Source organism: Bos indicus, chromosome 29, assembly GCF_029378745.1.
Source record: "Bos indicus isolate NIAB-ARS_2022 breed Sahiwal x Tharparkar chromosome 29, NIAB-ARS_B.indTharparkar_mat_pri_1.0, whole genome shotgun sequence".
Taxonomy (NCBI): Eukaryota; Metazoa; Chordata; class Mammalia; order Artiodactyla; family Bovidae; genus Bos; species Bos indicus.
In genome coordinates, this window is record NC_091788.1 from 35,165,429 (window position 1) to 35,193,201 (window position 27,773).

The 27,773-nt window shown below is 47.7% G+C and overlaps 1 protein-coding gene across 6 annotated transcripts in view; it reads right to left on the reverse strand.

Annotated features, from left to right (window-relative positions):
• The window catches only part of NTM (neurotrimin), a 964,182-nt gene that overhangs the window by 101,674 nt on the left and 834,735 nt on the right, over positions 1-27,773 (reverse strand). For all 6 annotated transcript variants that reach the window (XM_070783417.1, XM_019955366.2, XM_070783419.1 and 3 more), the window contains one exon: positions 24,370-24,495. In XM_070783417.1, coding sequence (XP_070639518.1) covers positions 24,370-24,495 — 126 coding nt within the window. The remainder of the gene's footprint in view (positions 1-24,369; positions 24,496-27,773) is intronic.

Consider the following 27,773-nt stretch of genomic DNA (forward strand, 5'->3'; position numbering starts at 1 on the left):
AACAAGGACCTACTATACAGCACAAGGAACTATACTCAGTATCTCGTAATAACGTAGACGGGAAGAGAATGTAAGAAAAGATTATATATATTTATAATACATGTGAATATATATATATACTCCTTGGAAGGAAAGTTATGACCAACCTAGACAGCATATTCAAAAGCAGAGACATTACTTTGCCAACAAAGGTCCGGCTAGTCAAGGATATGGTTTTTCCTGTGGTCATGTATGGACGTGAGAGTTGGACTGTGAAGAAGGCTGAGCACCAAAGAATTGATGCTTTTGAACTGTGGTGTTGGAGAAGACTCTTCAGAGTCCCTTGGACTGCAAGGAGATCCAACCAGTCCATTCCTAAGGAGATCAGCCCTGGGATTTCTTTGGAAGGAATGATGCTAAAGCTGAAACTCCAGTACTTTGGCCACCTCATGCGAAGAGTTGACTTATTGGAAAAGACTCTGATGCTGGGAGGGACTGGGGGCAAGAGGAGAAGGGGACAACAGAGGATGAGATGGCTGGATGGCATCACTGACTCGATGGACGTGAGTCTGGGTGAACTCCGGGAGTTGGTGATAGACAGGGAGGCCTGGTGTGCTGCGATTCATGGGGTCACAAAGAGTCGGACACGACTGAGCGACTGATATGATGTAAATCTGAATTACTGTTGTACATCTGAAATTGACAAGACACTGTAAACCTATCACTGTAAAACGATTTTTCAAAAGTTTCTTAAAAAGAGTTACTCTTCACACATTGCAGATGCTGACAAACTTCTCTCCTAAGAAGCAGAAAATGAATATTTTAGACTTTGCAGGACATAGGACCTCATGGAAACTATTCAGCTCTGACATGGAAGAGGAAAGACACCATAAGCCAAGGGGTGTGGTGGTTCTTATCATACTTTAAGTTCTCATAAAACATTGTAATTTCAAATAACGTGCAGTTGTCATGAACTAGTCCTATCCTTTCATTTTAAATTCAGCCATTTAAAAATGTAAAGTTCCTTCTGAGCTCACAGGTTCAAAAGCAGCCAGCACGTGGGATGCGGCCCACCTACCAGCCTCATCCCTGCTGCAGTGAAATAGGACACAGAGAACCAGCCCTGGTCTGCAGATCCTGAGTCCAGGGGAAGCCGAAGATCCCAGCTGCATCCTAAAATCAGCCCCAACCCCCATCTTCCTATTGCCCTACAATTCCCCTTTTGATTTCTGTAATTTCTGTTTCGGGAGGTTGTGGCCTATTGTTCTGCTCCTTTCAAACAATTTCCAGACGCAACTCTCCTCATTTGGGCAACAATCTAGGTAGCATTTGTGAAATGCTTTAGGAGAACTCTGAAATTAATTATGCCACATCGATAAACGTACGACTTAGATAATGGGAACACAGGATAATCGCTGTTGTTATAACAACGGTCACAAACAGCGGTTGCATCATTTGCTTTTCCAGTTTGTCTTGCAAAAACATAAAGGCATCTTTGTCTTAGAAGATTGCCCTGTGCTGGGGTCATGTTCCCCTCTCCCCGCCTTCATGACTTTCCTGGCATCATTCCAGAGAATATGCATGATTCATGCAGAACTGGTTATTAATAAAGGACCACACACACAATGTTTTCCTATTGACCAAGCACCCAGAATGTGGGATTACTAAACTCCATGCTCTGATCCTGTTTTATAGAAGAGGCGACAGAGGTTCATGGAGGTCCACTGGCTTCAGGAGGGTCACCCACTTAGTAACTGGCAGAGCAGAGTCAAATCCAGGGTCCCCACAGCTGTGCTTTTCAAGTCCCTGCATCCCTGACCCCTGCTCTCGTCCTGTGTGCCCTGGGCTTCCAGGTGGGCATCTATGCATGGAAGGATTTCCCTTCCTGGGTAGGGACACAGATAGCCAAGCTTTCCATGAAAACAGGTGTCTGATGGAATGCTCTGGAAGGTTACTCTGATTCACATGGAAACTCTTCAGTGAAGACCCAATGATCCATCTGCTGCCAGCTTCCCATCACACTCTTTACTGTCTCCTCCTCTTCTTCCCTACCCAGGGCTTCCCAGGTGGCTTAGTGGTAAAGAACCTGCCTGTCAATGCGGGAGACACAGGAGATGCGGGTTCAAGCCCTAGGTCAGGAAAATTCCTTGGAAAAAGAAATGGCAACCTACTGCAGTGTTCTTGCCTGGAGAATCCCATGGACAGAGGAGCCTGGCGGGCTATAGTCCATGAGTCTATGAGTCCATGAGTCCACAGAGTCAGACAGGACTGACTGAGCAAGTGAGCATGCACTAACATGCTCCCCAATGTGAGGCCTGTCCTCAGATGTTGAATCACTTACATTTCTCCCTCGGTGCACTTGGCAAGGGCCTCCTCCCTTTATCCTCCTCGCAGCGGGAAGTTTATTGTCCACAAGATGGGGACAGCTCCCCAGGGCTGGATGCTTCGCGCTCCCAGCTGGAGAACTCTCCCAGATGAGGCACAGGGAGGGCAATGACAGCTTAACAGGAAGCTTCCAGTTTCCTTTTGTGTCTAACTTGCATCTTGATGGAGACGCCACTGTGAGCCTCCTGGGTCTCTCCCACTTGGCTTTCAACTCCCTTGGTGGCTGTGGTACCCACGAGGCAGCAGACAAGCTGCACCTTCCCCGCTGGCTGCCCTAACAGCTGGCCAGGCAGAGAAGAGAGTTTTATCTTAAAAGGCAGGTGGAAACTTCCCCAGAGCGGATGGTTAAGCATCGCACCTGGACATCTGCAGAGCACCTTGCCGTGACCAAGTCCCATGGGCAGCACAGACCCTGTTTCTAAGCTGCATTTCTTGGAAGCTGGAGGTGGGTGTCTTTGTCAGGTCCCCTGTTCCTACAGACTGGACTCTCAGTCCACAGCTACACACACACTTCAGGTAGCTAGAACACCACTTACACAGAAATGACAGGAACAGAACCCACCCAACTCAATCATGATTCATTACAGGCCTGATAATTGTCCTTTTAGAGTAAAATAGGAATTTTCGATTTGTGCTTTCCATTATTAAAACCTAAAAAAAAAATGTATTATGTTTGGTTAAATCTCTAGTCACTTTCTGCAGTATTTTTTCATTTGAAAAAACTCTGTTTTTTAAAATTTCTTTTTAATTGGAGCATAATTGTCTTACAATGTTGTGCTGGTTCCTGTCATACAAAAATGTGAATCAGCCATAAGCATACACGGATCCCCTCCCTCTCGCACCCCCTCCCTGACTCCCACCCCATCCCATCTCTCTAGGTCGCCACAGAACACCGCACTGAGCTCCCTGTTGACACAGCAGCCTCCCTCTAGCTATCCATTTTCCACATGGTAGTGTATATATGTCAGTGCCACCCACATGCTGCTGTGAACTTGATTTTTTTTGCAGAAGAAAGGATGGTAAGGAGACCCTTATTACCAGTCAGGCATTCACTGTCTCCACTTAAGGGGCATATGCTAGGAGCCTCCAGTGGCCACCAGGGCCATTAGAAGAGGCTCTGGAAAGGGCTGTCCAAAGGAAATGGTGGCCCTTCCACCAAAAGGCCGTGTAAAGACAGTGTGGGAACAACTCTGTGCTACATGAGATGGGGTGCTTGGAAAGGCACGGCACTGGGCATCCACCTCACCTGCCACACATGACTTCTGACACACCCTACGGATGTTCTGAGCAGCCTGCTTATCTTTGAAAGTAAGATAAGGTGCTAAGGCCAAGGACAGGGGAGTTACGCATGGTAATGCTGACGTCTGCACCACCATGATGCCGCCACTACCAAGACAAATGCTCACAGGGCATTGTTCCTGGGCCAATCAAAGGGCGTGCCTTTATGTGGTCACTCACCCCATCCTTACAAGAAACAGGATGGCCATCCTATCAGGAGGCTCCCTTTCCAGGTGAGATGACCAAGGCTCCGAGGGTGGGCACTGTGAGCAAGGGAACTCTGCACAGAAAGAGGTATATTCAGAGCTCGAGTGGTGAAAGTTCATCTTCTCAAGCCTCTAAGCTCCGGCCCAGTTCCCGGAACCCAGCCCAAGCCATGACAGACGGTGTGACAGCGTCTAAAGACACACTCAGAAGGCAGGTCGGTTTCCAGGTCTACCTTTTAGCAGCCACCTGACATTCAGCAGGTTATTGAGCAACTCTGCGCCTACTTCCTCATTTGTCAAATATGGATTAACAGCAGAATCTCAACTCACAGCTTTGTTCCAAAGATTGAATGAGTCAGAAGAGGGAAAGCGCTAACATACAGTAGTATGTTAGCACCATAAGCCTTTGTTGTTATCGTTTTTATCACCTTTATGAACCTCATGGCCACCCCCTGCCCAGCACATCTCCCTCCAAGCCCCTTTACTTGAACGAGGCCTACCAACTCTTAGGGGTCTGTGCATTCTGCTATGATAGCTGTCCCTTCTCAGAGGCTGGTTTCTAAGTAACTTACATGTGTCTAATTGTCATTTTCTGAAAATCAGCATAAACACGGAGCTGTAATTAACCTTTTATTGGGATTCTCCCACGTAGGTTACACTGCTTGCTCACAGGAGCAGAGTCAATGACAGTAGTCAGGATGGCAGGCAGGTTGCCCTCTGCCGCCTGCGCTGTGATGGATGGAAGAAGCCGTTGCTGAAACCATGGAGTCATTACACACAGAAGGAGGCGGGAGAGGGCAGATGTCCACCTGAGTGACAGGCTGACCTGCCATTCATCCCTTCTGTCACCGACAGAGGTGACTGCGGGCAACTCTTCCCCCAAGATGCTTCGGCTATTCCTCTCCCCAGAGCCTGTCTTTGGGCCACATCCCTTGGTAGGATGGGCATTGGGATGGAACAAAAGCCTTGATTCTGAATCTGTAGATAGTCATGTATTCACCACTGCTGCTGCTGCTTCTAAGTCGCTTCAGTTGTGTCCAACTCTGTGCGACCCAGTGGACGGCAGCCCACCAGGCTCCCCCGTCCCTGGGATTCTCCAGGCAAGAACACTGGAGTGGGTTGCCATTTCCTTCTCCAATGCATGAAAGTGAAGAGTGAAAGTGAAGTCACTCAGTTGTATCCGACTCTTTGCGACCCCATGGACTGCAGCCTGCTAGGCTTCTCTGTCCATGGGATTTTCCAAGCAAGAATACTGGAGTGGGGGGCCACTGCCTTCTCCATATTTACCACTAGTCTGACAATTTAGCAGACAAGTTTCTTTGGGAAACCATAGATTCTCCAAACTTGGGTTTTCTCATCTGTAAAATAAAATTAATAGCAGGGACTTCCCTGGTGGTCCAGGGGTTAGAAATCAACCTTCCAATGAGGGAGACGTGGGTTCATCCCTGGTCAGGGAGTGAAGACCCCACAGCTGTGGGGCAACAAAGCCGTGCGCTACAACTAGAAGAAGCCCGGGAGCTGCGATGAAGACCCAGTAGAGTCTCTGCAACAGTTAGTAGCAATATTAAACTCACAAGCATATCAGAGAATCAAAGGAAAATATGAAACTATTTTAAAAATTAAAATTGGTATAAACTACTCAAATTCCAGTGGGGAAAAAAGATGATCAATGTTGGTTTCTCCTTCACTAGCTGGACCGATTCATCCTGATTTTTGCTGTCAGGAATAATGGCAAACAGTGGATTAACGCGTTCTGAGTGCGGCCTCTGCAACCAATGGGGCTGTTTAAGTCTCAGCCACCTCCTAGCCTCGTGTGTGTCTTTGAGCAAGTTACTTAAGTGAATGCTCTGGGTCTGAGTTCCTCCACCTACAAGAGGACATTAATAATACTTGCACCAAAAGATTGTCAAGAGAATACAAAAGTTCACATAGGAAAAACATTTAGAAAAGTGCCTGGAAAACAGCCAACCTATAATAAAAATATTAGCTGTTAGGATGATGATGAAGAGGAGGAGGCGGAGAAGGAGGTGAGGATGGTCCTTCTTTAAGTCTCCTTTACATGCAGATCGAATCTGACCATTTTAGACTGCTGTCATTTTCTTAATTACTGCCCCTTGCATTTTCAGGCACAGAACCACTAGCTTCTAGCCTAAGGATTCAAGCTTGCCAAGAGATCCTGGCGTTCCTCGCTGCGGGCCGCGTGATGACAATGAAGTGGGGCTCTCATCAAGAGGTCCTTATAACCATGACAACATGAGCAGCACCGCTCTTCTGAGGATGTCATTGCCATGACAACACCTGAGTGACTGAAATCAAGAGGCCTAGGAAAGTGCCTTGATAAAGAGAGGAAACGCATCAACACACGGGAAACGTGGCCTCTTAGGAGCAAGAATAGGGGCTGGTCAGTGCAGACACTTGGCGACAAAGCCAGAGGGAGCAAAATAATGTTTAAGAAAACACTGCAGTCACACTCGCTGAATTGCCCTGGATTCTCAAGCACCATGGGGCTCTGGATAGAGAGAGAGATGCACATGGAGATGGAACTCGTCCGCTCCAATCCTTCCATCTTACACAGTGGGGCCCACGGAGTCAGGCTTTCCCCTCTGAAAGGCAAGGAGTGCCCCTAGTGTAAGGAGGACAGGGAGAGCGGGTCTGTCTGGACCTGGAGGAGAAACTGTGGATGGAGACTCGGGCACGTGCCTGCAAGGCAGGACTAGGTGGAGAAGACGCTGCTGCTACCTGTCAGAGCAACAGGCAGCTTTCTTCCAGGTGGGTGAGCTCTTCCCTGTCTCTAGTATTTTTCTAGACTGAACACTTGAGGTCGTCTGCTTTCTCTGCCCCGCTGGTACCTGACCCCCGGCCTCAGCTGCACTCAAACAGCAGGGGTGTTTGCAGAATGTCCAAAGTGCACAGCTGTAAAGGCTAAGGTATTTTCCCCAGACAGAATCGCCCTCCAGAACTGGATTTGGGCTGTATTTGTCCACACTTCCTGGTATTAGTTGACCTTCTCCTTCCATCCACAGGGAGCTTTCTTTGTGGTGGAGGCTTCACTTGGATAATGACTGTGGTCATAAGTGGGCTTATGTGGGCTGCCATATGTGGGCTTCCCCGGGGTAACTTGGTTCCTGTTCTGATTTTAAAGAAAAGATGAATTCAGACATCCTGCTTCAGGTTCATGTCTGGTCAAGGAGGGTAGAATATTGCGGACTCTGAGAACTTCCCGTGGTCCCTGGGGAGAGGTTGGGGGTGAGCAGAAATCATCCTACATAGCCAGGCCCCTCCTCCTGGGAGGTTTCACACTCCAAGAAGTAAGTGCTTCAACTATCAGTCCCCAGGGAACCCCAGCTTCCCCAGTGGCTCAGTAGTAAAGAATCTGCCTGCCAATGCAGGAGACGCAGTAGATGCAGTTTCAATCCCTGGGTCGGGAAGATTCCTTGGAGTAGGAAATGGCAACCCAGTTCAGTATTCTTGTCTGGGAAATCCCATGGACAGAGGAGCCTGGTGAGCTATAGTCCATGGTGTCACCAAGGTCAGACATGACTGAGTGATTAAACCACCACCACCAGCAGGGAACCCTCACCAGACCTCCCAGCCGGTCTCCCCTCCAGGCGATGCTTCTCAAGGTCAGAGATGGTCGGTTGCTTTAGCAACATGGTGACTTTGGCTCCAGTTTCCCAAGAGCACTGGAAAGCCTCCTAAAGAAACAAAATGTATAAGCCGCTTCGCAAAAAGAGACAAGTCATAGCTCATTTCTTTTTTTCACCTGAAGAAGAAACGGCTGAGAACTTGAAGGCTAGCAATTACCCAGCAGTACAGCTAGGGAGTGGCCAAGGGTGACCAGGATGCAGACCACACTTTGGGGAAAAGTCGCTTTGACTTCACATTTTCCATCAATCCCATATTCTACAAAACCTTATTGCAAAACTTCTCTAAAAGTCTTGTCCATTTCTTCAACCCATTCTCTCCCTTTCCAATTAATCTTTTTTATTTATTTATTGGCTGTGCTGGGTCTTTGTTGCTGCACGGAGGCTTTCTCCAATTGTGGCGCACGGGCTTAGTTCCATGGTATGTGGTCTCTTACTGGACCAAGGATCGAACCCACGTCCACTGTGCTGGCAGGCGGATTCTTAACCACTGGACCACCAGGGAAGTCCTCCAACTAATCTTAATCTACCATCTTTGGGCAGAACCTCTCTCACCAATGTCTCGTGTGAGTACGTTCTGCCATTTCTCAGTCCTCATCTCCCTTGACTTCTAAGCAATGCATGTAATACTAATTGCTCCCTTCTTCCACAAGGCATTGTCTGCACCCAACTTTCAGATTTCCTCCACTACTCTCCATCCACTTCCTCACAATTGCCTTTGCTGGATACTCCTCTTCTAACACCACAATGTTGGAATACCCCGGGGCTCTGTGCACACTTCTCTCTTCTGTCCACCTTCACCCAATAGGTGGTGATGGCCAGACATGTGGCTCTGCACACCATCTGCATGCTGATGATGCCTGGATTTATTTTCCCAGCACCTGCCCCTTGCAGAGCCTGCTATCAACTTGGCATCTCCATGTGCATACCTAAAGTACCAAGCTCCTTTTTCCTCTGCCCGCCTGCTCCTTGTGGAGTTCCTGATGGCAGGAATTGATAGAAGTAGCCACCAGCTGGTACAGGTCACAAATCCTAGAATACCCCTTGATTCCTAACTCATTCTCACAAACCCTATCTAAGAAGTCAGCAAACCTTGTGAGCTTGCAGAATACATCCCAGATTCGATAAAGTCTTCCCATCTTTGACAACACCAGCACAGCCCAAGCTTCATCACTTTGTCACGGACTTAAGCAACAGCATCCTAGCCAGTACCAGAGCTACCACACTTACACCCCTGCCCCTTTACCCCAGTCTTTCCTTTCAAACAGTAAATGTAACCCTCTAACAACATTTATTCAATCAGTTCATGATCCTGTTTGACACTTGCTGGGACAAATGCCAAAGTTTTTAACTTGGTTTTCGAGGCAGTACATGACCTGACTCTTGGCTCTCTTCACAACATCCATATCACTTCCTTACATCTCTATTCTGGCTGTTCCTCACAGACACCAAAGGTCTGGCAGCTCAGGGCCTTGGAACTCGCAGGTCCCTCTGCCTGGAGCGCCCCTTCTTTCTCTGACCTATTCACTGCTTCACTTCACTCAGCTCCCAAGGTCTTGAAACCCACTAGGACCCAGTGGGGCTCTTACGGGCAAAAGTCTTTCTGTGTCCCTCTTTTTTTGTTTGTAGGAAATAGGCTTCATTCAGCCCCCCAGATCTTCCTTGAGTTCCAAAGGGTAGGTTCAAACACTTGCTTTTCTGGGAAAAGTGAAAGTGAAGTTGCTCAGTCGTGTCCGACTCTCTGCGACCTCATGGACTGTAGCCTACCAGGCTCCTCTGTCCATGGGGTTTTCTAGGCAAGAGTTCTGGAGTGGTTTGCCATTTCCTTCTCCAGGGGATCTTCCCATCCCAGGGATGGATCCCAGGTCTCCCGCATTGTAGGCAGATGCTTTACTGTCTGAGCCACCGGGGAAGAGCCCACTAATCTGGGAAGGGAGGGGAATATGGAGACAAGGGAGGAGCAGTCAAGAAACAGTAGCACAGCTTAGAGTAGGCTCCTGGTTCCCCCGCCAGGGATACACAGAACTGTATCTCTGAGTTGTTCTGCAGGACTAAAACTGCCCACACTTGGGAGATGCTAACTCCTTGACGAAGCATTCTTCAATCCAAAGAGAAGGGCACAGTTTGAGACTGCCTGAGGCCAGATAACCTCTGGATTGAAGGAATCCAGGTCCTGCAAATACCCTGATTCTCATCAGCAAGACTGCTCGTGAAGCGCTGCTATCAAACTCCTCACCAAATTCCTTCCCTCAACCCGGGGTTGGGACACCCAGTTTGGAGGGCATTAGCCTCCTGTGGCCCCCTTTGCCTGGCAGAGCAATAAAGCTCTTCTCTACTTCACCCCAACCTCTGTCTCTGAGATTCAATTTCGCATCAGTGCGCAGAGGCCAAGTTTCAGCATCAGCATGTGCTCAAGCTTTCTTTCAACACTCTAACCAAAGGAGCACCACGATCATTTTTCGCTTACCTCTGTTTCCTTTTTCTCCACGGTACTGTCTCCCTGACATCAGCTCACATATTTATTACTGACTGTATTCCCCACTCCCACACTGCAGTCCCATGGGGCAGGGGCTCTGAATGCTGTGTTCACGGCCACACACTGTCATGTATTCAGTACTCAAAAAATATCTGATGAATAAAAGATGATTCATTTCTGCCTGTTTATCATATCTCTGTTGTACTTTTTCATTTCTGTTCAATCTAATAAATCCTGATTCTCTAAAGATAAATAAATAAATAAGCCTGGGGTTGCAACGATCACTTTTGGAGAAAAGGGAACTAACCCACATGGATCAACAGGCAGAAATAAATCAGGCACCAGCTGGTTCCTAATATTCTACCTAACCACATGAGTCACATTTTCCAACAAAGGTCCATACAGCCAAAGCTATGGTTTTTCTAGTAGTCATGTATGGATATTGAGAGTTGGACCATAAAGAAGGCTGAGCAGTGAAGAACTGATGCTTTTGAAGTATGGTTCTAGAGAAGACTCTTGAGAGTCCCTTGGACAGCAAGGAGATCAAGCTGGTCAATCCTAAAGGAAACAAACCCTGAATATTCATTGGAAGGACTGCTGCTGAAGCTGAAGCTCCCATACTTTGGCCACTAATGCAAAGAGCTGACTCACTGGAAACGATCCTGATGTTGGGAAAGATTGAAGGCACAGAGAGAAGGCAGCAGCAGAGGCCGAGATGGTTAGATAGTATCACTGACTCAACGGACATAAATCTGAGCAAATTCTGGGAGACAGTGGAGGACAGAGGAGCAGGGTGTGCTGCAGTCCATGGGATTGAAAAGAGTCAGACACAACTTAGTGTTTGAACAACAGCAACAAAGCCACATGAGAGGACTCATGAGAATCTCATCCATAAAGACAATCCCCAATCCCTCGAAATGGGCAGTAAAGGAGGTCAAATCAGAAACGTGGAGGTCTTTCTCAGCTTCATACCTACATCAAACCCATGGCTAGTTCCAGCAATTTGGTCCCCTACGTATCTCCACGTTCCACATTTATTCTCCACTCATGCCATCTCATGATCCTTGACCTTTCAGTAGCTTCCTGAAGGTCAGCCTCTTCGCTCTGGATCATCAGAAGGCTTGGTCTTGCCAACAGCTACCTACTGTCACCACTCACCTGAAGGCTCAGAAAGAAAAAGGACTGAGGCTGCAGCTGAAGCCTGTGAAATGTGTTTTCCTGCCTTCCCTTGGTGACCATGGGGGCTGAACCCCACCAGCCTCACACCCCTCACTTCGGGGGGGGGGTCATGCACGGAGGGGACCGCCTCCCCGCCTTCCATGCTCTGCAGCTCTCATCCCTCACATCCCCCACCTTCCATGTCTGATGGCTCTGCTTCTGGAACACCCACTTCCTAAGCAAAATGCTGGCCCAGACCTCAGGTTCTGGGCTGAGCAGCCCCTGGAATGCCTTTATTAACCAAAATCCAGCTATTCCCTGAGGTCGGCACCTCCTGGGGAGCTCTCAAGAAACTGCTGGGTTGTTGGTTTCAGCATCAGAGTTCATTGAGAGGTGAGCAGGTACTGAGCAAGTCTTCCAGAGCCGGGTGGTCTCCATGACGACTCTGGAGCAGCCTGGATGTGTCATGATGGAGGGCCTGGGACTCAAGAGCCAGCCCTGCCAGCAAAGTCCCAAATACCTCCTCCCCTAACCTCTATAGGGTATCTTCTTAATAAGTCCATCCATATCTACTCTATGGAAGGCTGCAAACCCCAAACTGATGCTTGACAATCTCTCTGCCTCTTATCTTGGTTAATTTTTTTCACAGTAATTACAATATCATACACTCCCAGGTTCACTTATCCTTGGATTTACTTTCTGTCTCTCCCAGTAGAATATAAGCTCTGTGAGACCAGGGATTCCATCTGCTTTGTCCTGCCATGGATCTGCATGGTCTGAGACAGCTGCAGAGAAGCAGGTGCTCAACAGCAATTATTGAGTAAATAGTTGAATCAATGTAGAAACAACCAAGATTGTTTTGTCTAGAAGATTTTCTGGGCACAAAAATCCATGTCACCTTCTCTGCTTTAATCCCTTTTGGAAATGATGGGCGACAGAAGAAATAAATCAATGGAGGGAAGAAGCCATCCGTCTTTCTCGATCACGCAGATGTCTGGCCAAATATCGTCAACCATTGTGACCTGGTGAACCATCCCGTAAAGGGCAAAGCAGTGATGCAGGGAATTAGGAAGGAGCATGAGGCCTCCTGGGCTGCAGACCCGTTAAACATGAGGAGTCCAGAATCTGTCAAAGTAATGATTAAGACCAAAGTCATTCCTTTTAACTCTTGCTAAGAGAAGAGAAGAAGGATTTGTTTTGGGAGCTGGGGGAGAGGGTTAATGTAGAAGAATCAACCTCTGTTAGAGTAAAGGGTAGGACGATGTTCTTAGGCGAGGAAGGGCTACCTAGTTCTGACCCCATACACCCAGGCAACCATGGGACATCTGGAGAGCGTGTGCAGCCCAGCCCTGAGGAGGCTGGCCCCTGGATCTGGAAGAACAGGAATTGGTATTCTGCGGATTGCTCTCTGACTGTCCTGGCTCCAGCAGGAAAGGCATTTTACACCCCTAGGAAGATGAAGTGTGCCAAATGCCACAAGGACACGGAGCGAAACTGAATGGAGTCAGATAATGAAAAACATAGCCTGGCATCCAGCAATTTCTTTTCATATCTAAAGCCGTTAAAGTGTAAAACAACCTAATAATAACAATCAAAGCAGAAGACATACCATTGTGTGAGTGAATGATAGTATTTAACATGAGGAAGAAATATATTGAGTCAGAGAGCAGCTGCCACACTGCTATGCGTGCTCCATGGTCCGGGGGGCGGGGGAGGGAAGAGAGCCTGAAGCTCACACAAGCTGCTCTGGGGAGGATGATGCCTCCTTTGAGAACCGAGTGGTCGCCGTGCGTGCTGGGGCTGCGTCTGCGGCTCTCGGAGGTGATGGTACACAGATCCACTGGAAGGTACCTGAGAGCCTGGGGAGGATGGAGCATGCTGACCCAGCATGGAGCCCAGCCTGGAGCCCAGGGTCTAGACAAGAGTATGACTAAACTTGTAGGAATACTGTGGAAAGCTGGGAACCCAAGGACCACAGACTCTGGGCAGGAAGGAGGCCTGAAAGAGAGTAGTCATGTCCCACAGATGGAGAAGCCATGGGTCAGAAGCAACGCAGGGAAAAGAAAATGGATCTTGGAGAAAAACAAGCATCGTATCTTAACGCATGCATATGGAATCTAGAAAAACAGTCCTGATGAACCTATTTGCAGGAAAGGATGGAGATGCAGATGTAGACGACGGACTTGTGGACACAGTGGAGGAGGCAGAGAATATGATGAATGGAGAAAATAGCATCAATATATAAACACTGTCGTGTGTAAAGTGGATAGCTGGTGAGAAGTATAACACAAGAAGCCTCGTCTGGCAGTCTGCGATGACTAGAGGGGTGGGATGGAGGGAAGGGAGGGAGGCTCAAGATGGAGGGGATATATGTATAATTGTGGCTGATTCATGTTGCTGTACAGCAGAAAACCAATACAACATTATACAAATTAAAAAGATTTTTTAAAAAGAATATGAATCCTGAAGTCAAAAGGTTTGGAGTTGAACTTCACCTTTTTAATATCTGTGGGCCAGTTTTCCTATCAGCTCTCTAGTTCTTCATCGCCAAAATGGAAATGATGCCTGCTTGTAAGGGCGTCTGTAGGAGTTAAGTGATATTAAGGTATGTAAAGCAGAGTGCCCGGCACACAGCAAACATCACCCAGCGGTGGCTCTCAAGTTTGCATCACAATTCCCTGGGGATTTACCAAAATGCAGATTTCTGCGTCCCATCCGAGGTCTGGGGTACGACGCAGGTGACGCCTGTGCTGCTGGCCCAGGGACCACCCTTGGAGGGTGGCGCTGTCCAGCACAGTGGTTAAGCACGTGCCTTCTGGAGACACTGCGGCCGTGGGTGGGGTTTCAGCTCTGCCACTTGGAGCCCTGTGTCCTGGCCCACTTGTCTATGCTCCAAGCCTTGGCCCCCTCATCAGTAAAGCAGCTCATCACAGGACCTGCTCACACTGTTGTTGAGAAGAGTTCATACGACTCTGCTGTATGTTTAGAAGAGTGGATAGCATATTTTTTAATATCCTCAGAGTCTTAGTTATTGTGGTTGGATAATAGAGACCCTTCCATTCAGACTCTAGGGAAAAAGCAGTCATCACAGGTCAAGATAAGATGCAAGATGGAAAAGCAGCTGTAAAGTCAAAGCAACACAGCAAAGTCCTCATGGCCAGGACAATCTGATTGCAAACTGTATCCAAGCTCTCCTGGCAGCTCCTGGTGAGTCCTGGCTATGGGATTCGTGAAGCCCTCATCTGGTCTATGGGATTCGTGAAGCCCTCATCTGGTCTACGGGATTCCTCGGAGAGGAGGTTTCATGGCTGTAGTGGGAGGCGATGCCCTGCAGAGGCCCTTCTGTACCCCCCAAAGAGCTGCCTGTCAGGTATGGTCCTCAGAGATGGGGTCTCCTGGCCTAGAGGGGCTGCTGTTTTAACCGGCCTTTGTAATAACCCAGCCAGGGCGGCTAGCATCTGTGGGGAAGACAATACAATCTCTCTGCTTCTCTGTTTCCTTTTTCGTTTCATCAAAACAGTTCTGCATGGTAACAGTCACCAAGTACCCGCATAAATAGCCCAAGACTCGGGAGAGCGTGGGGGAGGATGCTGTTAGCAGTGCCTGCATTCAGCGGACGTCTCAGTCTACATTTTTCAAGGGTTTTAAAATAATTGGGTAAAACCACAAACAGCGTCTGTGGTGTGCACTCCTGCCCTCGGTTTCTAGACGGAGGCTTGATTTCATATGTTCTCAATTGAGGCACATTGAACTCATTAATTTCCCCACTAGTCTTTTTATGATTTCCCTCTTCTTTGAAGTAGGAAGCTGCACGGCTCTAATATTGCTTTAAACCAGATCATAAATATTAAACTTACAAAACCCTTATTGACATTGGCAAATTTTACCCTAAATGTATCTATGTAGCCATAATGTTACAGTTAAAGAAAATTACAGAGTTAAAAGAGTGATCTATAAATGTCTGTCTCCACTTCCTTCTTTGCCACCTTGATCTGTGTTTAAACCATTTACTTAACGAGTTTGTGGATCGCTCCGCCCCATACCTGAGGATGGACCACTGGTTTATCTCCATCATAATGAACTGCTTTCTCTGTACAGGTTGGACCTAATACCGTATGCACCCCTGCTCCCCGGGACAGGACATCCACCACTTTCCATTATGATGCAATTATTTTTTTTCTCCCACCATCAATGAGCGCTGTAATATCTTTTGCAATAGCAATTATGTGTTCCCTCCTGGGATGGCTACTTGGGGTACTCTGGGAATTTTAATCAAGCACCTACATTAATTAGAAAATCATGGGAGTGAGGGAGGTGCTGAGGAAGCACCTTTGAATATCTATCCTTTATGGCAATTGACCGAACTTGAGTCCTTTTGTAAGGACTTAACCTTTTCAGAGGAAGGAATTTTAATTTCCTCCTTTTTGTTCTTGTCTTCTGGGCGGGAGAGAAGAGGAAGGGCTGGCCTGGGCGATGGAAGCCACCAGGGTTAGGCGCCTGCTGCATGTTGTCAGCTGGGCACCCTGCATTGGGAAGCATGACTGTCAAGCCACGTCCACCTTGGCAGGGCCTGGTTACCTCTATTCTGCAGACCAAGTGTCTGAGGCTCAGTCCTGGGTCTACTAGAGAGCCGGTTCCCGGGGTGGGGAGGGGAGGCGGGAGAGGCATTTCTTATACAAACTCCTTTGATTGGTTTGTGAAACGTGATGATGCAGATATGACATTCCTGGATCTTACCCTTTCCTTGCTAAAGTTGATTTTGTTTTACATTATGCACCAGACTCAACTTCAAAAAGGGAAGAAACATCCTCTATCTGCACTACCGGACACTTGGTCCTTCCCTGATCCCCTACAGTACCTGCCACCATCAGGTGCTGCACTCGGCACTGGAGGTAAAGCAACCTCAGGAGGCCTGCCGCTGCTCCCCTGGTTCCATGGATGTGGGGTCACGGAGCCCTCCAGATCCCTGGGCCAATGGCGAACATCGCCACCGTGCAGAGTGCTGTGGGGTTTTGTGGGGAAGGATGGAGGTGCTCTGCTGGAAGAAAGTCACCAGAGGCTCTCAAACAGGTAGCATTTGAGTCTGGTCTTAAGAAAAGAGTAGGACTCGATCGAGAAGCTGCAGGGAGATGTGTAAGGGGAGCAGGGTGAGTCCTAGAGGGAGGTGAATCTCAAGTCCCAATGTGACCCACAGCACGAGCCAGAGGGCCCTTGGAGTCTATGACCAGATCCCAGAAGTTCAGGTGCTCTGCCAAGAAGCAGGAACAAAATCCCAAGAAAGAAGCACATCTTCAGAAAGGCGTCTCACTGCCCCAGCGGGATCCAGGCACTGAGCTGTCGAAGGAAACGCAAACCCAGCTGGACCTGCCTTCAAAGTCACCCATTTCAGGAAGGTCACTCCAGCCAGGACAAGGAATCACTGCAGGTGGTCAGAGCCTCAGACAAGGGCCAGACATTGCACACGTCTCAGAAGAAAGGACCGGCTGGACCATTCTCACCTGTCCTCAGGAAGCAGATGGAGAGAGCAGACACACTGCTCATCACCCCAGCCCACCTCTGGGAAGCAACACCTCAGGGAAGAAGCCTTCTGCTCACTGCCTCACCCCGATTCCAACCTTCCAGCAGAAGATAGGTGGGCCCCTCACAGCTCAGCCAGTCCCCTTGCCAGGGAGCCTCCCTGACACAGAGCCAAAGAACACAGATCCCCAGGCCGCCTCTCCTTCAGGCCCCTGTTTCTTGGGAACTTAGGCTAATCCCTGGCTTCACACACCTTGGCTGTGACTGGAGAGGTGATTCAGTCATTGAGGTCCGTGCCCCCTGCACCCCCACCCGGCTTATGGCAGGAAAGATGTATCGCCTGTACTGCTAATTTCAGGGCAGCCACCAGAACAAGGTTCCACAAGTTGTCCAGGGTGGGCGTAGATAGAGACCTTTCAAGAAGATCTTTGTCTTTCCTGCATCTTTTTTTTGGCCCCCTCCTTCGGGGTGGTGAACATCGGTGGGCGAGGTGAAGCCTTTAGTTCCACTTTGTCCTCCTTCCCTCCCATCCCCGGTGCCTCTTTGCTGGAGACTTCTTTTCTCGTTGGCCGTCCTAATGATCCCTGTGCCACGCGGGGCCCCTGACGCGGGTGCTGACAGGCTGCTCATTAGTGCCAGGGTGCCGCGTCAGCCGGTGGCACGCCGGAGCTCCACTCCTGACACCCTTCCGCAGAGCTGTCACCAGAGTTGCGGCACCTGCCAGCTTTGGTTGAACTCAAGCTGTGATACCTCCAGTGCCAATTAGTGTGCCGTGTCCTGCTCGGCTGGGGAGGGAGGCCTGTCAGTGCTGACAAATGGGAAATGGGTGGGCATAGGGCCAGGGGAGGGCCTGGCAGGGGGGGTGGTGCGGGTCAGGGAGGGCTCAGAACATTGGAGAAGCCCTCCCATCCGCGGGTCACCCTGTCCTCACCAGCTGGTGCCTTTGAAGGCTCTGAGAAACAAGAACGGGCCTGGACAGCCGACAGCCCCCTGGGTCCTCAAGTCCAGCAGAAGAGCTCAGGGAGGAGGCGGAAGGGAATGTGCAGCGGAGGCAGGTTGCCCATCCCCACAGGTGAGGGTGTGGAAGGCTTGCAGAAGCATCTACCCTGCACTGTGGGAAGAGCTGGACTTCATGTGCAGCTCAATAGATGGAGAGTCTGGCTCTAACTCTGTCCCCCAAACCCTGGGGTCTTTGTGGTGCCCGAGAAGAAACATTCCACCTCTACTCCACGTCACTTCATACACCGAGGGATGGAGGGGAGACGTTTTAAATAATATTTCTTTTTTGTTGTACTGATTTCTTTCTTTGTATCAATTTTATTATTTTTAACCCATGAGGAACAGTACATTTTCATGGACTACTGAATTCATTCTCTCTGGGAATACCCAGGGTTGATTTACAAAACCATTGGAAGTTGTCATGGGTTTAGGCACGGGCAGGTTGGGATGAGAAAGTGTGCAAAAGGCTCAGGGGCCCGGAAGGGCCCGGTGAATTATGTGTCAGAGAGACACAGACATTGCAAGAGTGACTGCAGTGAGGCAGTGATGAGGGCAGAAGGCAGCCCACCCAAGATCCACCTCCAAAGATGTTCGGGAGCCATCTCAGCCCTTGCAAAAGAGAACTCGAAAAGGACTCACTCCTTCAAGGAGACGTCCAGCTGCCACAGCAGCTGCCCCGCCAGAGGGACTTTGAGAAAGGCTTGAGAAAATCTCCTGAGAAAAAGACCAGAGAAAATCTCCTGGAGACTCACTGGCAGAGTCTCAGCAGGAAACACACCAGCTCTGGACCACAATATTAAAGTGGAGGAGAATCCCTCAAGGCTGCAGATGGACTCTGCACTTGGGGGTCATGCACTTGGGGGTACCAGCAAGCACAAGTGCTGTTTATGGAATCAACACATATTCCTTAGATGCTTTCTGGGTGCTGGGTATTGAGTTAGGAGGCGGAAGATCTTAGAAAAGAGAGACACAGGCTCTGGTCTCAACTCATGAGCCAGAATCTGGACATCTCTGTGGACTGATCGCTGGACCCTCCTGAGCCCCAGCCAATACTCAAGTTGGAAGCTTCCTCTCAACAGCCTTGGTGACGTGGTCATTTTCAGTATTGATTTGATGGGATAAATGCTGAGGTAGGTGTACCCAGGAGGACTGCTTCTTTTAGGATGGTCAGGGAGTCCAGACCCCATAGGTATAGTAGCTGGACTCAGCCTTCAACTGGGATTCATGAGGGGCTCCCAGGGAGGTAGAAATACAGAAATCTCAGCTTACTCTCTAAAGTTCTGACAGCCCAGAGGAAGCTGGAGACATAGAACTGGGCTTTGGGAATACTTTCCTATGAATTGTGAGGTCCTAAAAAGCATCTCTTAGGACACACTGGAAGAGATGGGATATATGTTTACTTAGAAGACTCGGAGGAAGAGACAGCATTAAAGGTATTCTTTTGGATAGCAAGGGCTGTGCTAAGAGAAGTTCTTGAACATCTCGAGAAGGCAAAGAGAAGACAAGACACAGAATCACAAGTGGGGGCTGTGTCTGCGGGACTTTGGGGACCACTGCTGTCCTTCAGTGCCTGGAGCAGCAGGTTTAAGGGGGGATTCAGCAAGGGGCCACTGCAACATTTGTGTAGCTCCAGATGGTGTTTCTGTAGGAGAGAGTGAGATGGGCTTTTTGTCCTTAAAAGACCAAGGCAACACCTGGACCCTTCCAAACAGGTATGTACAGTGAGGGTAGGTATCTCTATAAAGCTAGTACACCTTCTCCTTGAACTCCTGAGAGCTCTAAGTTCATGAAGGGAGCCCATAAGACATACAACCAGTACCAACAGGTGAAATGTTACTTCTCACATTCCATGGCGATGTCAAGAGGTGGCCTGAGAAGTCTTACCTTCTCTCTATTCTGGAAAAGACTTTTGCCTTCTGATGTAACGTGCCAAGCAGACACCTTCTGAGAAAGACCCTGCCACCCCTTGCCCACTATAAGATCACTCCCAGCTTCTGTATATCTGGATACATAAGCCACTGTTATACAATGGTGGTTAACACTTCTTTATTTTGTTTCCACATAAAAGGCAGTGAAAGCTGGGACCTTATGTTAAGTGAAATAAGTGAGAGAGAGAAAGACAAAAATCATATGATCTCACTTTTATGGGGAATATATATATATGTATATATACATATGTATATACATATATATATATATGTATATATATATATGTATATATACATATACATACATATGTATATATATATATGTATATATACATATGTATATACATATATATATATACACACACATACAAACTAAACCAAAACACACAGATGCAGAGAACAGAATAAAGGTTACTGAAGGGGGAGTGGGGTGGGGGCAGGCAGTGAAACGGGAGCAGGGGGTCAACTGTATGGAGGTGGATGGAAGCTAGCGTTTTGGTGGTGAGCTCACTGTAGTGAATACAGCAGTCAAAATATAATCTTTTATGCATGGAACTTATATAATGTTATAAACCAATGCCAGCTTATTGCAGGGAGCACCATATGAGTTGTGATACAGGATTCTAGGAGTTTCCAGAAATGTGCAGAACAAACAGATCATTCAGGAGAGAAGCCGTAGTGAAGCCACTGAGGTTGCCCACAGTGCCTGGCCCAGGTCTTTCATGGGTGTGAGTATAATAACAATGACCTTCGCCATACAGCCACTAGAGAGAACAGTATGGAGATTCCTTAAAAAACTGGAAATAGAACTGCCTTATGACCCAGCAATCCCACTGCTGGGCATACACACTGATGAAACCAGAATTGAAAGAGACACATGTACCCCAATGTTCATCACAGCACTGTTTATAATAGCCCGGACATGGAAGCAACCTAGATGTCCATCAGCAGATGAATGGTTAAGAAAGCTGTGATACATATACACGATGGAGTATTACTCTGCCATTAAAAAGAATACATTTGAATAAGTTCTAATGAGGTGGATGAAACTGGAGCCTATTATACAGAGTGAACTAAGCCAGAAACAAAAACACCAATACAGTATACTAATGCATAAATATGGAATTTAGAAAGATGGTAATGATAACCCTGTATGCGAGACAGCAAAGGAGACACAGATGTATAGAACAGTCTTTTGGACTCTGTGGGAGAGGGAGAGGGTGGGATGACTTGGGAGAATGGCATTGAAACAGGTATAATATCATATAAGAAACGAATTGCCAGTCCAGGTTTGATGCAGGATACAGGATGCTTGGGGCTGGTGCACTGGGATAACCCAGAGGGATGGTACAGGCAGGGAGGTGGGAGGGGGGTTCAGGATGGGGAACACATGTACAGCTGTGGCAGATTCATGTTGACGTATGGCAAAACCAATACAATATTATAAAGTAATTAACCTCCAATTAAAATAAATAAATTTAAATTAAAAAAATGACCTTGATTGAGTCGTGACCTGCCCACACAGAATGGCACGAGGGATGATAGAGGCTCTGTCTTTGGAGGCTTCGCTTTGGTGTAGGGCATCTTTTCTTCTAAGGAACCCCATTCTGTCCACATGTATGTAAAATAAGCCGCATTTTGCAGGCACTTAGTGGGGTGAGATGAAGCTCTGGCCACTAAGGGTCTCCAGCTTCCGTTTGGTTTCAGCCATAGCCCAGTGACAGCTCTCATCTCCAAATAATCAGTCACCGAGAAAGCAGCACTGCGTGAACCCCGAGGTGATTAGTTACCACGTGGCATGTCTCTCGTCAGCTTGAATCTGGGTAGTTAATCCTGACCAGGGATCTGGGAAAAGCTGCGCGTCTAAATTACTCTGATCCACAGGTAGATTCTGATTATCCTGCTCCTCTCCTCTTGATCCATCTTCTGTTTCCATAGCAGCTAAAACCCCAGGAAAATGGATGCCTCTGGCCGGGGCTCAGGTAAAGTCTCCTGGGGAAATGAGGCAGCTGGATGGCCAGGGTGGGGGAAGGATGCTAGCGCACAGCAGTGCAAACCTCCGCAGGAAGAACGGAGAAGGTGCCAATGCAGTGGGGAGACAAAAGTGGTTGTGAGGGGAAGAGAGAGAAAAGGAGATGACAATGTGGGATGAAATGAGACGGAAGGGGAACGTGTAGGAGGCTGTGAGAGACAGGAAAGCAGAGAACAAAAAGAGAAAGCATGAAAGGGCAGGACAAAAAGAGGAGACGTACGGAGGAGAGGGGAAGAAAGGAAAGAAAAGGAAAGGAAGAAAAAGAACCCAGAAAAGGACAAAGAGCTGCAGGGCCAGAGGAGGGATGAGAAAAGACATCAAACAGGAGTCAGAGGGGGACTTGCAGGATGGAGGGCGAGGTGCCTCCTGATAGAAGCAAAGTCCGTGATGCTGAGATGATGAATGCTCTGTGGAGTCTACAGGCACAGACCGTCCCAGCGTCCAGCGGCACTGAGGACCCGACATTTTCAGGGATGAATGCCGCGCACCTTGAACCAGAAAGTCTGTCCACCTGGACACCCTTCCCTGGGATGTGCCCCAAGACCACTTTTCATCACTAGCGGTCTTAGGTCCAGTGAAACCTCCTCCCAGATTGTGGGCCATGCCCCCTGTAAGGTCAGTTCCAGTTGAGAGACTGGAGAAACGCAAGCATCTCTCTGATTCCCTCGCTCACAGTGGTGCATTCAAGTGCAGTGGCTACAGAGAGTTCTCAGTGTGTTTCAGCTAAACACACTGAAAATCTCACCCCTTCTGTGAAAACATCCTTAGGGCGACTTGTCACCCCAAGAGGGGGATTTGCTAAGTGGGGCCCATGCAGTCTTCTTCAACTGATTGCATCAAAGCCCAGGTGTAGTGGACCCTGCGATGCCTGCCTTCTTCAGGAATGGAGGACAACTGCCCCGGGGTGGACCAGACAGTCCTCAGCTCCAGTAGAAAGAGAGATACCTGGCCTGGGCTCACAGCCCAAATTCTCTGACCAACTACGGTGCTGGCGTAAAAGGTCATCCCCGTACCTTCAGTAGGGCACAACCCACCCTGTCTTCAGAACACCCCACAGGCATCCTGCTCTCACACATGGCACCACAGTCAACCTCTCCCCCAGCCCGACCCCCCTGCCCTTTCACAGGGCTGAGCCCAACGCCACCTCCGATAAACTTCTAGCTCACCAATCAGCATCTCAGGGTCTGCTTTAGGGGGACTCAGACTGCAAAACCAAGCAAATGACCACCCCTGCGGTGAATTTAGCATCTTCATTTTTATTGAAGTATAGTTGATGTACAATAGTGGATTAGTTTCAGATGTACAACACAGTGATCCAGTTATATATATATATATATATATACACACATATATATTCAGATTCTTTTCCATTATAGGTTATTACAAGATATTAAGTATAATTCCCTGTGCTTTACAGTAGGCCCTTGCTGTTTATCTATTTTACAATAGGGGGTATCTGTCCTTTAGCATCTTAAACCTTCATGAGCCAACAATGCACTTACATATACACACATGCCTACACACAAATACACACATGTATACATACATACTTACATGAGTGTATTTTAGGCTAGCCAGACACAAGCAATGAAATTTAAGGATTTTTATTCAGGTCTCAGCTCAAATGTCACCATGTCAAACACCTTTCCTGACCAAACCTCTTGTCCTTCTGTCCACGTATCCTGTTCTATTGCCCCATCCTTATCGCCACTTATTATTATTATTAATATCACTGGTTATTTGTATCATGAGGATGTGAGCTCATGAGAGCAGAGACTTGCCTGTTCTGGCTTATCGCTATATCCCCAAGCACTCAGTCGACATTTAAGAACAAATGAACCATGTAATGCACCTTGCACAAAAGCTAGCTTTATAATATATGACGCCCACACTCAGTCCCTCAAGTTACGTCTGACTCTTTGTGACCCGGTGGACTGTAGCCCACCAGGCTCCTCTGTCCATGGGATTCTCCAGGCAAGAATACTGGAGTGGGTAGCCATGCCCTCCTCCAGGGGATCTTCCTGACCCAGGGATCGAACCCTCATCTCCTGCATTTCCTGCATTACAGGTGGATTCTTCACTGCTGAGCCACTGGGGAAGCCCTTAATAAATGGCATCTTGCTTTAAATTGTTAAAGTTTCAGGTTCAATCTATGCAAGCCCAAAACAACACTTAGTCTGGTCTACAAAACATCTAGACATTTAGACAAAGTGAGTTTTGCAATTTAGTCACACATTAAGTGATATTTGTTATCTGGGATTAATCAGAGTAGAACGACGACAAAACCACACGAGGACTCATGGCCTAGAGACCAGATGCTTGGCAATGTTGAAGCAGTACAGACCTGGAAGTGTTCCTTTTAGGGACGTGGCCATTCCAAGCTCTCACCCATCACTGTGCGTCTGTGTTTTCTCTCTCTTACCACAACCAGCTGAACAATGCCACCAACACCGCACTGAGCACTCTACCATCCATGTGAACGGAAAAGTCACCCAGGACATCTCAGCACCCTTTCACCCAGAAACAAGGTAGATTACTCTCCCAGGGGTTGCATCAATCCTCCAGCGTGATTTCTGGAATCTTAGAGGTTATGCCCATCTTGCATCGAGAACACCGATATTCTCTGCGGAGCTACGGGTATATTGTTATCAGGCCACCAAGAATGTGGGATCCTTGTGACCAGGCCACCAGCACCATAACCTCCTGCCACAGCCAACGATTCTCCCACTTCCTCGCATGACACGATGTCCCAAGCCGCTTCTCTTACCTTTGGGGGAGATGTGTCTCCAGGTAACCGTGGGCTCTGGTCTACCCGTTGCTATGCAGGTGAGGCTGATGTTGTTGCCTTCGTTAATGGAGATATCTGAAGAAATCTCCACAATTTTGGGAGATACTGTGGAGACGAAACAGGTAGAAGGAAAATTAAAATTTTGTTGAAATATTTATTTGTTGTCTTCAAAGGGGAGTGGGCAGAATAACCCAGGGACAGAAACACAGGGGCTATAGTCAATGAGGAGGAACTAGAGGGATCACCTTACACTTGAGAGAAACATCTCACCTTGACTTCAGCTTCTATTTCCTCCTATATAAAGGCAATGTCGGAGAGCCTGGGAAGGTGGCTCAGAAGAATCTGCCTGCAATGCAGGAGACACAGGTTCGATCCCTGGGTTAGGAGATACCCTGAAGAAGGGAATGGCAACCCATTCTAGTGTTCTTGCCTGAAGAATTCCATGGAAAAAGGAGCCTGGCAGGCCATAGTTCATGGGATTGCAAAGAGTTGGACACAACTGAGCCACAAACACTTTTACTATTCATTTTCATAGTAAAAATACAACAAATATTTATAGGATGGAATTAGAACGGTTGTTCAAAGGAATCATTTCCCCAACTAGCTACATGTTTACAACAACCTCAAAACCGGGCCAATAACACATGTCATTTCAATTCTACCAACATTGGTTCTGACATACTAGTGCTTCAAGCTTACGTGCCCTCTCTGTCCAATTCTCATAGGTGTCTTCATATGAGTTTTCCTCCTTCAGTCAGCACGCCTCTGAGCCACCCCAAGTGTCTTTCCAGAACCCATGATCTCCCAAGACACGGTGACACCTGGCCTGCAGGAGACCCCAGGCAAGCTGAGCATCACCCTCACTTCCCAGACGTGGCTAAGACCCCACGCAACCCTCACACAAAAATAAGACTGGTTGGAACTTTCTGCGCTTGTCTTTTCTCTTCTGGAACTATTCATCACTCACTCCTGGTTATGCTGGATTTTCTCCTCCAGAAATGGAGGTGTCTGCAGAGAGCTGTTCTTTGCCATTTTCTATCCTTCTCCTGAAAACTGACTTCCCATCCATCTCTAAGCCCCACCCAACCAGGAATGCTTATTAACAAGCATTCACTGGACTTTGTTTCCTGAGCCTCAAGCCCTTGCTTCTCGTTTTGGTCCCCTAGCACCTTTCTCCAACTGTCTAGACCGACTGGAATCGTTCAAGGCCTGGCTGAGCCAGCATCCCTTCCAGGAGGTCTTCCAGGCCATGCCCAAGGGCACTGCCTCTCCATCCTAGAGACCATGTAGCTTCCTCCACAGTATTAAAATAAGCTGGTTTACATAACATGCATCATATTTTTCCTTGACTATACATGATTATACTGGAAGACACTGTACAAGAGCCTTGCTCATCATTTTATTTTCTGCTGTCTCCAATACGGCACCTTGCATAAAGCAAGCACCAATTCATCATTTTTAGACTTAAATCCACATGGAGCTTCAGGTAGGAGCAGTGTGAAGGTGGATGTAGCCAGGGCTGGGGAGTGACCCCAACCTCTAAGATCTGAAACTTCTAAGACATATCATTGTGATTTATGGCTGTATCATTATAAAAGCTAAATTGAAACTTCCAGAAGAGAAAGAAACTTGATCAGTTAATGACTGAGCACTTGATTTGCTGACCATCTGAAGGATCCCAATTCCTAAGCTCTCTAAGTCATTTAAATCTGATGCATTTTATACACACAGTTTTAACTGGCACGTAATTCTTGAAGCTCTAGCCCTGATCCTGCCCCCACTTGGCAATTGCACAGCCTTGCCTGTTTCTCAGAGGACAGGCTGCTGCAGAATGACGGTGCTGGCCTTGCAGACATCGCTTCAACTCTGCAGGTAAGTAATTTATTGATCTGTAAAGCACTCTGAGATGCTCTGCAAGGGATTATGTCACGCCAACGCCACGCAATAAAATAAAAAATGATGGACTTTGTGAACACAGGGTGATTTAGGGTTTGTAGTTGGAAGTGTGCTCAAAATACATTTTAAGTGGAAATCAGGCTGGGTAATGAATTACTCTTGCTTTGGAAGGGCTTGCTGGGAGTTCATTTTCCTGGCTTCTTACATGATAGCTAATCTGCTAATCATACACTAGAGAACAATGGACAGTCCCCGAGTAGAAGAGGAGGCAGTTTGGGCCAAAGCTGTCAGCAGAGTGAGTATATCAAATGAGACCATCACACCTCATGCTTGGAAGAATCATCTAGAATTGTCTCCCTCCTCTCACAACTGGAACTCATCCAACTCATGCAGCTGAAGTTGGTGAAATGCTCGCTGGTCTTTCAAGCCTGCCTCAGAGTAGAGCTTGAAGATGGCAGACTGCCCTGAGATGAACTTGAAAGGCAGACCATTCAGGGCAGAGAGGTGAGGTGGTCTGACCAGAGGTGCAATCCCAATTATCAGAACCAAACTGGCACAGTGCCTAAGATGCAAGGAGATTACAAGTATCATTGTCCAGGTGGCAACTTCTAACATGCTGCCAGTATGTAAAATTAAAATAAATTGACAAGGATGCACTGTGATTGTGGCTAATACATGTTCATAAGAAGATTTTGGCCAATGGATAGGGCTACTCACAATTTATTTTGTTTTCATGGATACATCCTGCATCTTACCTTGGCTAATCAAGAGCAGGCTGTTAGAAACATACTGAGATTGCATTGCTTTCATTCACGCATTGTTCATTCATTTGATTTACGCATTGTTCATTCATTCATCCATCAATATTCACTGAGTACTTCCATATACCAGTGTTGTGCTCAGCCCCAAGGACATGACGATAAAAAGACATCGTGCTTGTCCTCAAGGAGTCCACAGTCTAGAAATGCACAAACCAGAACAGAAACAAATCCCTTTAATGTATACGATAAGGTGGTGAGGAAATGCAGAGAGAGACACCCTAGCCAGCCTGGAGATGGATGTCAGGGAGGGCTCCTTGGATATGAGACACCCCAGACAAGTTCCAGGAGATAAGTAAACATTAATCGGTTCTGAGGTGGAAAGACATTCGAGGCAAAGGAGGTGATGTTAGAAAAATCCTATTATTAAGACTTCTGACGGCCAGGCACCATTATTAACGGAAGAATAGCTACTGAAGGAGGAAGGGCCAAAAGTCACTCATCAAACATTGAGTAAGAAACTTCCCTGATGGTGTAGGGGTTAAGATTTGGCCTTCCAATGCAGGAGGTACAGGTTTGATCCCTGCTCGGGGTGTTAAGGTCCCACATGCCTTATGGCCAAAAAATTAAAACATAAAACAGAAGCAATATTGTAATAAACTCAATAAGACTTTAAAATGGGTCCACATTGAAAGAAAAAAAAAACATTGTGTCAACAGCTACTGCATA